At 43.5% G+C, this 13,534-nt stretch overlaps 1 protein-coding gene across 1 annotated transcript in view; it reads left to right on the top strand.

The window, feature by feature from the left end:
- The first annotated feature begins 416 nt into the window (after window positions 1–416).
- Gpc3 (glypican 3) overlaps window positions 417–13,534 on the top strand; it is a 474,609-nt gene continuing 461,491 nt past the window's right edge. Inside the window, exon 1 of the mRNA XM_004653981.2 lies at window positions 417–740. Within this exon, the coding sequence (XP_004654038.1) occupies window positions 569–740 (172 nt within the window). The 5' untranslated portion in view covers window positions 417–568. The remainder of the gene's footprint in view (window positions 741–13,534) is intronic.

The raw sequence follows: 13,534 nt of genomic DNA, 5'->3' as shown, positions 1-13,534 counted from the left end.
CGGGAAGGAGGAGTGAGGCAGGGGAACTTCTCGCAGAGCCAGTCAGAAGGGCCGGCTGCTAGGAAGCCAATCAGCGCGCCCGAGCCCGCAGCCCCTCTGCAGTAGTTCTGCCAGAGCGCCCCGCTCTGTCGAGCGGCAGCGAGCGATCGGAGGCGCCCGGAGCCACCGCACACGCTCCGCACGCTGCTCTCGCCGCCGCCCGCCCGCGCGCCCGCGCGCCCGCGCCGGGTTCCCACGCCGCGGCGTCCCAGCCGTCCTCCCGCCGGCGCTCCACGTCACGCCCCACATCCCGCAGGCTAGCCGCGGCACGAACCGCCGCCGCCGCCGCCTCGCCCCGCCCCCGCCCGCCCGCCCCGCCCACCCCGGCCGGCCCCGCCCCTCCCGCGCCGCCAAGCGGTTCCCGCCCTCGCCCAGCGCCCAGGTAGCTGCGAGGAAACTTTTGCGGCGGCTGCCTAAGCGGCACGTCTCTCGCTCTTCGGGGGCCACACCGGCAGCTCCGTCGAGTCTCGGGACCGCTCTCGCTCCCACTGCCACCCTCTCGAGCTCTCCTAGCTCCACGCGAAGCAGGATGGCCGGGATCGTGCGCACCGCATGCTTGGTGGTGGCGATGCTGCTCGGCTTGGACTGCCTGGGACAGGCGCAGCCCCCGCCGCCTCCGGACGCCACCTGTCACCAGGTCCGCTCTTTCTTCCAGAGACTGCAGCCCGGACTCAAATGGGTACCCGAAACCCCCGTGCCAGGTGAGGAGAGGGTCCCCTCCCGCGGTTCCCCGCGCTGGGTGGCGAGCCGAGGCGCGCGTGGTGGCTATCCCTGGAGCGCGCTAAGCCGCGAGGGGCCACGCTCGTGTGCTCGGCTGCTGTGGGTACCTGGGGATTGTCGCCGGGCCCTGGGGCCTTGCCGGGTCTACATGGGGAGGAAGGAGGGAGGGAGGCAGAGTATGCGCGGACCGGGGCCGCACGCCCCAGGCTCGCGCTGCTGTCAGGGAATGTGCGAGCAGGAGATATGAACCGAGGCGATCGCCTTCTCGCGAGCGCCCAGTTTTTGGGGGGAGGGCTGGGGCGGGAAGGTAGGACCTGGTCCCTCTGATCTTGGCGAGCTGCTCGGCTTTCCAATGTGGAACCGGTGCTTTGGGAATTTACCACCCTTGCTCTCATGTACGTATCAGAATTTCAGCCATAGCTGGACCCGCAGCTCTGGCCGTCCTCTGCACCCCCCCACCCCCAATGTGTCCCCATGCCCTCCTTTCCCTAGTCTGGGTTCCCGGAGGCTGGCGGGCCCAAGTGCAGCGAAGTTGAGAACAAATCTCTGAATCGGCAGTGGCAAGTGAAGACACACGAAGCAAACTTTTTAGTAGGAGGGACCACCCAAACCAAGGAGATCGAGCCTTTCCTTCCAAACAGTTTCCCTTATCTAGGTTGGAACAATCTCTTACAAAACGGCGGTGCTGGCTTGTAGAGGAGGGGGCTAAAGATGATTTAACTCCTCCCCCTTCCAAATTCATCTGCCTTCTTGACAGACTGAACCCCGAAGAGGAGAAGATTTTAGGCGGAGGAAAGTTTCTGGACGCCCGCCTTTTGTTCTGCACAATCCGATCGTGCTTTGAGGGCATATTTTAACCTTAGCTGAGGGCTGCCGCTGTCAACAGATGAATATTAATGGCCTTCTGTGATTGACTGTCCAGCGGTTGGGCTCCTAATGCTTGCCCCAAAATCCAATTAGGACAAGTTGCTACGCTGACGATGTGGGCAGGAAGAGTAGGTTTCAAAAAGATTAATTTTTCAGAGGTGCGCTCAGAAGCAACCAGCCGGTTGCGTGTGCACGCGGTGAGTCGTTTGTGGCCTCCAGACTCTCTTGCCGAAGACTTGTGCATCCAGCCAGGCGCGCATCCCGCGTTTGGGGAGAGATCAGCAAGCAGCCCTCGCCAGAAAACTTGGCCAGTGGCTCTCCACAAGTAAGGGAGGCCAGCCCGATGGTTGGACCAAGTTGTGAATGCGGATGCGCGCCTTGTGGGCGCTGCCAGCGAGCGTTCACTGGCAGGAGGTTACCTAGGCAGCCAACGCGCCCTCAGCTCTTTCTTTTGGTTGATGAAAAGAGCCTAGCGAGCCTGCTGTTTAGTTGCAAAGGTAATTGGTCACCCCCCCCCTTTTTTTGGTGACTGAAATGCACTTGCACATATGTTAAATATTGCTTTGTAGGATATCGCTCTAAGGGAGGGTAGAGCTACCTCTTCCACTGTTAAGTGTTAATAACATACCACGTGGGCGTGTGCTGGAGCTGTAAGGGGCAACCTATGAATCAGTTCCACAGAGCTGAAACAACAGGCGGATCTCTCTCCTTTGGTAGTGCAGTGGTAATTAGATTGCTAAGGCTAGAGAACACGCCTCTGTTGATAATGTAAAAATTAGTCCTTGCAAGCTGAGCCCCCACAAGATGAATGGGTCCAGGGTTGGGGTTACACTGGGCTGATTCGAAGCTAGGGAGTAAGGCTTGTGCTTAAAGAAGAAAAAAAAAAAATCAGAGAATAGCACAGTTACTCATGTAGCAACCTCCTTCTACACACACACACACACACACACACACACTCACGAACGCACGCACGCACGCACGCCCTTCCCCCTCCTCACCTCCCTCAGCTCTCTGGCTGCCTGCCTCTTTGCAGCATCTGTATAAAAAAAGTATTGGGAAGGCCCACACACTGTGTCTATTAGAGTTGGCCGGGGTTTGCTTCCTGCCTCCCTTACTCCCAGGCTAAGGATGATCATACTTATTAGAGACTTATTTGTAATAGATATATGTATTTTTTGTTTTCCTCTGTTACTTCATAAACTTCGGGGAGAAACACTTTTCGAGGGTTTTCATCAGACAAACCCAGCACAACCCACTTCTATTCGATTTGACAAGCATAAATGGTTCTGAGGACTTGTATATGGCAGGCACTGTCTTCACTTGCATTGGAACAAGGCCAACATTCAAATATGGTGATATCCATACAGCTACCATGGGTCTTTGAGTTTTCTGGAGCAATTCAGCTTTCAGATACTCAGTCCTGGCATGAAACCATGTGTCCTGAATTTTAGTTGGGCAAATGTGGAGATTATAGATATAGAAAACATGGTGAAAATCCTGATGTTCATGTGTGGAAAGAGCTCATCAGTATTTCAGAGAAGAGATGATAATGGCAGACTAAATACAATGGCAAGTGCATAATTTCAAAGCGAATAAATGTGTAATTTGCTGCTGTCGTTCAGTGGTTGGAAATTGAAAGAGAGCTGCAAATTATTTGATAGTTATGAACCATCATGATGACCGCTTGACTTTTCCCCCCATCTATATTTTAATCCATGTTCACTTTTCCTGCTGCACTGTATTAACTGTATTAAAGCTTTCTTTGTCCCAGATAAAATGAGATTCCGTCACAGTAAGGAGAAATCCTCAAGAATGTCCTGTTTCACATAAGGAGAGCATTTGGGATTGACTGCTAACTTCAGCCATTAGCAGAATTGGGTTAGAGTGGATAAGGTACATTTCTTATGCTAATATGGATGACACTAAATGGCATTTGAAATCAGCCAGCCTAAACCCTAAATCATTGTTGCTGAAGACTATCCTAGACTTCTACAAAGATGATCCAAAGCTTTACAATCTCATGTTCCCATTTCTTTTAGAATGTTCAAAGGCACCGGATAGCAATTCTAAATAGCATGTCCCTAAAACCCATAGATCTCTTCAGACCCTACTTTTTTTTTTTTTTTAAAGGATTTGTAGCTTGGAAAGCACTAAAGATGGAAACCAGGCCCACAGAGTTAGCATTTGGCAGAAAAATCCATATAACTGACTTTCAGTGCAGCTCTTTTGCCCTTATTTAATTTAGAAAAATTCAGAAAAAAAAAGCCAATGAGCTCATAAGTCTAGATGTTTATTTTGTTTTGCTTAACCTACCCGCAAGCGCAATCAAGAATGGATACAATTTTAGGCAAGGAAAGTGAGCTAGTAATCAGACAATGATGTTTCCAATTGTCTCAAGGGAATGTTACAGAAGTCTGAAAAAAAATTCCTCTAAACAAAAATCAAGTGTAATTCACTTTATGAATGCCATACACCACTTTTGTTGGGGTGCACATTGCAGGAGGCCTATGGGAATGAGAAAATCAAACAAACCATGGTAGTGTTGTAACTCCCAAAAGATCTAGGGATCTTGCACTGGAATGCCTTGGAAAGTGCTAGAATTATTCCAGAAGGCCAAATGTACCTATGGGTAAAAGGCAGCCGCCAGTAGCCAAAACTGATTAGGAGTTTCTTGAAACTGATGAAATGGTATGAATATACAAAGCACAATTCTTGAAACAAAGAGAGAATTTTTAAGTGTGAGAACTAGCAACAGTATCTGGCTTACCAGATGTGGTTCCACAATTAGGTTGAAGCAGCTAACAGTCCTAATGGCGGGAGAAAGAGAGAGAAATAAGAAGTGAGGTGGGGGAGGGTATTCTCTCCTCTGAGATTGCACCGGGCATTTAGGTAGGCAGGTTATGTGTTAAAACTTTAAGAGGTTATACTACTGTGTATTAATGCAGAAGAGGGTAGAGAAGGATTTCATATGTTATTTTGTTCTGCGCATCCTGATACTGAATCGGGAGCCGTGCTTCAAGGGAGCCGGCAGTGTGACAGAGGAGTTGGCAGATGATTGGTGGGCACCTTGGCCAGCTATGTGTTAGGTGCTGGGGGTGCAGAGAAGGGTGAGCTGCCTCCCTTTTGTCAAAAAGCTCACAGTCTAGTGGGGAAGCACACAAGTAAACAGGCTTCCCAGGAAACTTGTAGGATTAAATAGGGTGAAAAGGGCTAGAAAATGCCTCCAGGAAATTGGCTGAAATGGTCACAATAGGCAGCCAGGGCAAGGGAAAAGAACTGAAGAGATGAAGTGGGAGATAGGGAGAAGTCTCTTAATAGGGCTTCCATCTTACAAAGAGTTTTCTTAATTCTGGGAGTAAATTCCATTTGGTAAGCATTAGGGTTACAGACAGAAGAAGGTTTTGATGGATGCTAGATGATACAGATTGTGTCCATTTTGCAGTGTGTGTGTGTGTATTTTGCTTATGGATTGGTAGGTTGTTTCCAATGTTTTGATGCAATATTTTTGAGCATTCTGTTACTTCCATCTTTAGAGTTGTAATGTTTGCTGTTCACTGTAGCCTAGGAAAAGGCTGCTTATTACCAACCTGGGAGAAGAGAATCCTGGATTTGTCTGGCATGAGACAAGACAAAAAATATGTTTTCTCCTATCATTGACCACGCCAACTTTAGTGTTTGATGCATATACAAAAGCATGGGTCTTAAGAGGTATCTTATTACTCATTTCTAAGAAAATTGAAGATAATCACTTCTAACTTGTGCACACGATACATCATTTGGAAAGAATTTCACTGGGGATCATGTTGCTCAACTGAAAAGTTCTGGCATGCTGAATTTGTACATTTTTTGTGAATGCTTCCTTTTACTCTGATCTCTAGCTTTTTTTCTGCATATGGTTATTTGTATGTTTTAGATTATAAGCTTCTTAAAGGGAAAGTACTTTATTTGAGCAGTGGCTGTGCACAATGCTAAGAACACCATAAAGAATTCAGTTAATCATTGACAAAAGTAGAATTTTTAGGACATTATGGATTCTCTATGAACTCTCGCATACTTTCTCAAGCTTATTTTAGTAGTCTAAGACCAAAGTGTTAAGGCTCATTACTGGGGCGTGTAGATAAACTTTTCAGTATTCATATATTTTGGCTGGAGACAGAACCAGGCTTATTTCCGTTATCTGGTGACTCTTACTATTTGGTAGGGATTATTAATATTGACTATCCAAAGAACAAATATGCCTGGCTTAGCTTCATAAAGATCAACAGTGATCACAGCACAGAAATTATAGGGCATCTCTTAAATCACATCCTTTCTGATTTAATGTCAGCTAGCTCTTCTTGCTCAGATTGATATGACTATATTTGGGAGTTGAGCTACAAGATATGCACAGGCAAGTACTTCACAGGTTCTTGTAACCCTGGATCAAAAGTCTTGCACAGGCTCAAACTCAGCATGGTGGCACATGACTTTATAAGCAGCACTGCGGAGGCAGAGGTAGGAGGATCGCCATGAGTTCGCATCCATCCTGAGACTAGATAGCGAATTCCAGGTCAGCCAGGGTTCGAGCGAGACCCTACCTCAAAAAAAAAAAAAAAAAGAAAAAGAAAAAAAGCCTTATACAGGCGCAATTCAAGACACCATTCCATGAGCCCACATCTGTCCAGCCCTAGCCAAGCTTATACATGGGATTGATGATTTTGGTAATCTAGGGTCTAATGGGAAGTATGGGTAAAAACTCCCTCACTCCGCTGCCCATATTTAGAAAAGTGTCCTGCTTGAAACAGGATCCCCAGCACTCCACTAAGAAATAAGCGTCAGAAAATAGAATTCAAGTCATGGGACTGGCTTTAGAGACTGCATTAAGTAATTGGAATTTACCTTGTGAGACATAAGGACAGGAAGAATGTGATTCAGAAAGCAAGGTGAAGGCGGGCATCTCAGCAGAGAAAATGTGCCCTTTGAAACTTTCTGTGTATGTGTGGGGAAGTGCTCCCTAGAACACTGTCTAACTTGAATACCTTGTTGAATACACAAACTACGGAATCTTTGGTTCTGTACTTCGAATCGGGCCAATTAAAGATCCCATATCCAAGTGTTAATTATTAGAAATACATGCTTTCCTTTTGTTAAACAAAAAACAATGAATCCAAACTGATTACCAAGAAAAGCATTTTCACTTTTGCCTCTCTTTTTATGTAGCTGGACAAAGCCTCATTTAAGAATCTGTATTTTGTTCCTCAAAAATAAAAAGGAGTCAGTTAGGACCAAAATGTATTGCTAGTGTTCTGAGCAGTTAATTACTCCAGTAGCTGAAAGTGCATTTATATGCTAGATTAGAAAACCTACCAAGCTGTTTGAAATATACATAATAGGCTTATATTGATAAATAATTGATAGAAAGGGAGGTAAAATAAAAGTGAAAATGACAATAAAAGGGACAGGGTAGTCAACCCATTATAAAAAGAAACCTTTACCCATCCTTTCACTACAAGTTGAAGAATGTTCATTTCCCAGCAAAAGGGATGATTCAAAAAAAAATTCGGTAGTTTTCAACATATCCACAGTGAAGCATATGCTTATCATAAATGGTGAAAAGGCACAGTTGTAGAGTAAAATTTTAATTGACCTTCTGTACTGGCCTTTTGAAAATAAGAGTATTGGGCTGGAGAGATTGCTTAGTGGTTAAGGCATTTGCCTGCAAAGCCTCAAAACCCTGGTTTGATTTCCCAGGACCCATGTAAGCCAGATGCAGTGGCTGGAGGCCCTAGTGTACCCATTCTCTCTCTATCTGCACCCCCCCCCAAATAAATAAAAAAAAAAGAAAAAAATTTTAAAAAGGGCAAAGAAGTATATTATTGGAAAACAAGAAGTCCTGGTTAGGGCAACTTAAAACTATTTTTAGTTATTTATTTCTAAGGAGAAAGTGGGGTGGAGGAGAAGACACCAGGTCTTCTTGCTGCTACAAAGCCACTCCAGCCACATGGACCACTTTGTGCATTTGGTTTGATGTGGGTACTAGGGAATTGCACCCAGGCCGGTCAGCTTTGCAAGCAAGTTCCTTTAACCCCTGAGCCATCTCCCCAACCCTGATTGTAGCAACTTTCAGATATTGTTTCAAATGTATTCATGCCTTCCCTAGCAGACTTTGATTTCTTTGAGATTAGGTGCTGCATCGTAGTCATCTTTGTATCCTGCCATCTAGGACAAGACTAACGATAGATATTACCACATATATTTCAGACTAAATGAATGGAGACAGAAATGGATTACAAGCATGCAATTCAATAAAGCCAATATTTAAATGCTGATTTATTTTTTACTATTTTACTAGGTTTTCTAAAATGATTACTTTTTCAGGTCAAAAATCTGTTTGTTGTCTATATAGGTAAGTAATAAATGACATTGATTTAATTCATTTGTCTGCACTATAATGACCTGGAAGAAACAGACTAGCCAAATCGTACAAGAGGTAAGTATTTTGTACGTGCTTCCGAAGTAATTTAATGATAAAGTTGTATACCTACATAAATGCATGCATTTTCTTTATATATGCATGGAATTTTGGTTTGTTTAAATAATAATCTGGTATCAGCTAAAGAGTTTCCCTAAGTTTTTCTTCCATGTTTATTATTTCTACCAGTGACATCAAAATTGATAAAGGTACATTTTAAAGGACATGATTTAAAATGGATTTTTAGGCATAGGAATTTCTCTTTCTTTCTTTCTTTCTTTTTCTTTTTTTTTTTTTTTTTGAAGTAGGTTCTCACTCTAGCCCAGGCTGACCTGGAAATCACTCTGTATTCTCAGGGTGGCCTCGAACTCGCAGCAATCCTCCTACCTCTGCCTCCCTAGTGCTGGGATTAAAGGCTTATGCCACCACGCACGGCAGGCAGAGGAATTTTATTTGTATAGTCCTGTTTACTTTCTGTATGAATTTACACTAAATTTCTAGTGAATTGACTAGTGAAGACCCATCAAAATATTGTTTCAGACGGAGACCTGAGTAGGAAAGAAGAATGAAAAAGAAAAGGGTGGCATTTATTTGACAAAAGAAATCAAATTGCATTCCTTAATTATGGTTCTGTTCCCTCTCTTCTAAAGATTGTTTAGTACGTATAGTGTGTACCATGCCCTCCTCAGAATCACCATTTATGAGAATGATAGATATAGGAAGGAGATGAAAAGTTCTCATTCTGAGACTAGGGAGATATATCAATACCATGCAAGAACTAAGGATACAGACACAGGCAGATCCTGGGGTGTCCTGCCCATTCCATATAGCCTCATTGGCCAGCTCCAGGCCAAGGAGAGACTCTGTTTCAAGCAAGATGATGGTAACCCGAAGTTGTCCCCTGACACACACACACACACACACACACACACACACACGTACACACTGAAACACATGTGTGCATGCTCACGCACATATCAGAATGTTAACTAGCGTGTAACAGATGGAACGCATTGGAAAGTATTTGAACATGGAAATTTTCATGTGTGTAGGGATAATACAGAGGGACACCCCACTTGCATGTTTCTAGTAATACTTTATCTGTACTTCTTACTTAAGATCTCTTTTGAAGTCCATAGCTTGTTCATAGCCTCTTCCAAATCGAGTGCTCACTGAATGCAGGAACCATGTTTGATGCATCATGGTAGCTTTTAGATTGGAGAGTAAAGTACAGAGTTCCTAGTGCAATTAATTAATTAATAATGGGAACAAATGCAAGAATAAACCTTTGAAGAAATGTCTGGAGGCCTCAACAACTGTCCATAAAAACTTAGGATATCATATAATTATAGGATAATCCTCTGAATACATCATTGCCTAACTTGATTTTCAGCAGAGACTGAAGAAGGGATGGTGGAGGTGAAAAATACACATCTATTTTCTCTGACCCTTGTGGGCTCATGTTCAACGTTGAAGATTGAAGAGGAGGTGACAAGTATAGATGTTTAACTACAGTGTTACCTAAATGTGGTTTTTCAATGTGTGCGTGTGTGTATTGCACATATATAGAGATATACATGCACATCACTATTTTGGTAGCAATAATTAGCTATTCATATCATCTATACTGGAAATTGTTAATTGCATCTCTTAGCAGTGGGTAGTATTTTACAGTCATACCTTACATCTGTATTGTGAAAGCCTTTCTCTCATATATCTCATTTCCACATAATGTAACCACGTCTCTATTTCTATACTTTCTTCTGCTTCTGAGTTCCAGAGACCTGCCTGGTCCCAAACACACGTACACACGCATGCACGCATGCACGCACAAATATAACGTGCCTATATCTTTAAATGTTTATTATTCTAGAAGATTATCCTAACTCACACTAGGGAGCACTAGGGAATATAGCCCCAAATTGTTACTGAACTCATTGTCGTTGATATCATATATTTACTGCTTATTTATCACGTCCCATCATTTCCCCAAGTATGGAGCTGGGATCCTCAATAAGCAGTTCAGCCCCTGCCAATTTGGCCATTTTGGAGAACTGCCTCTAGCTATTGTAGTATTGCATGTCAAACTCCATAGAAATGAGGATGTGACCCTTGGTTAGATTTCAGAGAACACTGCTATTGGACAGTACACTTACCTATTTTAGAAAATGATTGAAAATTCTCAGAAAATGAACTTCTAATGAGCTTTATGTGCTATCTGTGCATAAATATTTCAATGTTTTTCATTCATTCTTCACTTCAACCCATGCATATTGAGCACCAATTCCTGAAGGTTTTAAGGTAGAATCAATCCAATAAGCAACATAAAAACACTGCTAGCAAGTTTCTTCCTTAGTGAGGGGGCCACACAAGGCAAGCTCTGGAGGTGAAGGCAGCCCAGTGGGGGCTACAATGGAGCTGATCACCTAGGGGTCTGGGAAGTGTGGTGGTTTTGAGGAGGTTGCCTAGATGCTATCAGAGAGCTGTCATGCAAAGCATGTGAAAGTTTCAGACTTAAGAGGCAGATGGTCTATTTGTTAGTCTGGAATAGTGTGAATTGGTGAGAGCCAGCAATGGGAGTACTGGAGGGAAGATGAACTAGGAAATTAGGCAAGGGAATGCTGAGCACTGCCTATTGTATCAAATGATGATGTAGCCATGAATACATTATGAGGAGAGAAACATAGCTCAGTATGGAGGAGGATGACTGGAGAATTAATGGTGGCAGAAGTTTTATTAACACAGTCGTAAGGTTTGAGGACAGTAAACAAGAGAATAAAAATTAAACATTAGCTAGGCATGGTGCTTCGCTTCTTTAATCCCAGCATTTGGGAGACTGAGGTAGAAGTAGCACTGTGAGTTTGAGGCCAGCCTGGGCTACAGAGTGAGTTCAGGGTCATCCTGGGTCTCAAAAGAAAGAAAAGAAAGAAAGAAAGAAAGAAAGAAGGAAGGAAGGAAGGAAGGAAGAAAACTAAAACCAAATAGACAAACTGATAAACTTTAGAGAAAAGAGGGAGTAGACATGATTTTGGATACATATACATATATATATATATATATATATATATATATATATATATATATATATATATATAGAGAGAGAGAGAGAGAGAGAGAGAGAGAGAGTGAGTCTAGAGAGAGAGAGTCTAGAGAGAGTCTATGCTGCTCAGTTTAGCCTCCAAACTCCTAGATCAAATGATCATAATGTTCCAGCCCTTCTTAGTAGTTAAACTACAGACACACTGTCATGCCTGGCTTATAAGAATATATATATACATACATACATACATACATATATATATATATATATATATATATAATTTTTTGTTTTTCGAGGTAGGGTCTTATTCTGGCCCAGGCTGACCTGGAATTCACTATGAGTTTTAGGGTGGCCTCAAGCTCATAGCGATCTTCCTACCTCGGCCTCCAGAGTGCTGGGATTAAAGGCATACACCCCTATGCCCAGCTTCAAGAATATATTTTTTAAAGTGAAGTAGTGAGTTTTAAAATTATTTATTTATTTTTATTTGTTTATTTGATGGAGGGGAGGAGATAATGGGTGCGCCAGGGACTCCAGACACTGCATACAAACTCCAGACATGTGTGCCTCCATGTGCATCTGGCTAACATGGGTCCTGGGGAATCGAACCTGAGTCCTTTGGCTTTGCAGGCAAACGCCTTAAGCGCTAAGCTATCTCTGCAGCCCATGGCCAGGTGTTGAACAGGTTGACTTTGTAGAGTGCTTTTGATCATTAAGGTAGAAATTATCTTCTAGGTAGTTCACATTGAGTTTAGGATCATGAGAAAGATATCAGTGCTAGAGAAACATATTTAGGAATTATCAGCATTTAGATGGTAATTTAAATCCTGGGATGAGATCACCACAAAAGTGTGTGTACATATTCTTCTGTAGTTTACATGAAGTATAGTTGGGACTCGTCAGTATATAGGTTTAAGTTGGAAGTCATGAGTGTAGATGATATTTTCCAGACACTTGCTTATGACATGTCTTAAAATATATTTTTGCCAACATCTGGTGATTTTTTTTTAAACTGCCAAAGCCTTCAAGAACTCTCCTGATTAAGAGAAAGTATTAGGCTATGTTGTTACAAGCCCAACATTTTGTAGTTAATATAGCACCAAACACCCACATATGTGCAAACATACACGCACACCCAAACACACACACCCTTTATGTGGAAAAATACACTAGAATCAGTGAAACGGATTTATTTTATTTATTTGTGTCTATGTGCATATTAGTGTGTACAGGTGTATGCATGTCCATCTTTTGTTGAAACAGTCACTCACATGAAACCCACCAAATAGGTTAGACTTGCTGTCCAGTCAGCCCAAGGGATCTGCCTGTCTCCACTTCACCAGTACTAGGATTACATGCCTGCCCCACAATGCCTGACTTTTTAAAAAAAAAAATTGTTTATTTTTATTTATTTATCTGAGAGTGACAGACAGAAAGAGGCAGAGAGAGAGAGAGAGAGAGAGAAAGAGAGAGAATGTGCGACCCAGGGCCTCCAGCCACTACAAAGGAATTCCAGACGCGTGTGCCCCTTGTGCATCTGGCTAACGTGGGTCCTGGGGAACCGAGCCTCGAACCGGGATCCTTAGGCTTCACAGGAAAGCTCTTAACTGCTAAGCCATCTGTCCAGCTCTGACTTTTTCTTTTTTCTTGTTGTTTTTTCAAGGTAGGGTCTCACTCTAGCCCAGGCTGACCTGGAATTCACTATGGATTCTCAGGATGGCCTTGAACTCACGGCGATCCTCCTACCTCTGCCTCCCGAGAGCTGGGATTAAAGGCGTGCGCCACCATGTTCTAGGTGCCTGCCTGGTTCCAACATGGTGGCATTCTGCCTCTCTCCCCTTGAAGCACCCTTTCCCACTCTGGAGCATAAAAGCTGTGACATGAAAGCTGTGAGAATGCATAGTTTTTGGAGCTCTGGACTCTTTTCCAGTGCTGGCTAGTCTCTGAAACATGTGTTTCCGAGCAAAGGCCAGGAACGCTTGTGCAATTGGGCTGATCTTTCTTAAGTGTCTGTGAGACAAAGTACTTTTTTTTTGGGGGGGGGGGAGATAGAGGAAGCTTGTACAACTTTCTGGCTCTCTGGTATTGATGGTGTCATTAAGTTCCCTGCTAAGAAGATGCCTCCACCATGTTTTCTCTTTTCATTCCACATAATCTTACGACTCCATATTTTCCAATAGATTTTTTTAAAAAAATTATTTATTTATTCATTTATTTGCAAGGAAGAGACAGAAAGAGAAAATGAATGGGCATGCCAGGACCTCTAGCTACTGCAAATGGACTCCAGATGCATGCACCACTTTGTGTATCTGGTTTTACATGGGTACTGGGGAATTGAACATAGGCCATTGGGGAATTGAACATAGGCCATTAGGCTTTAAAAGGCAAGTGCCATAACTGGTGGGCCATCTCTCCAG

The sequence above is a fragment of the Jaculus jaculus genome, chromosome X (genome assembly GCF_020740685.1).
Source record: "Jaculus jaculus isolate mJacJac1 chromosome X, mJacJac1.mat.Y.cur, whole genome shotgun sequence".
Lineage (NCBI taxonomy): Eukaryota > Metazoa > Chordata > Mammalia > Rodentia > Dipodidae > Jaculus > Jaculus jaculus.
The sequence above is the reverse complement of the archived record's forward strand: the minus strand, read 5'-3'. Positions and strand labels throughout refer to the sequence as shown.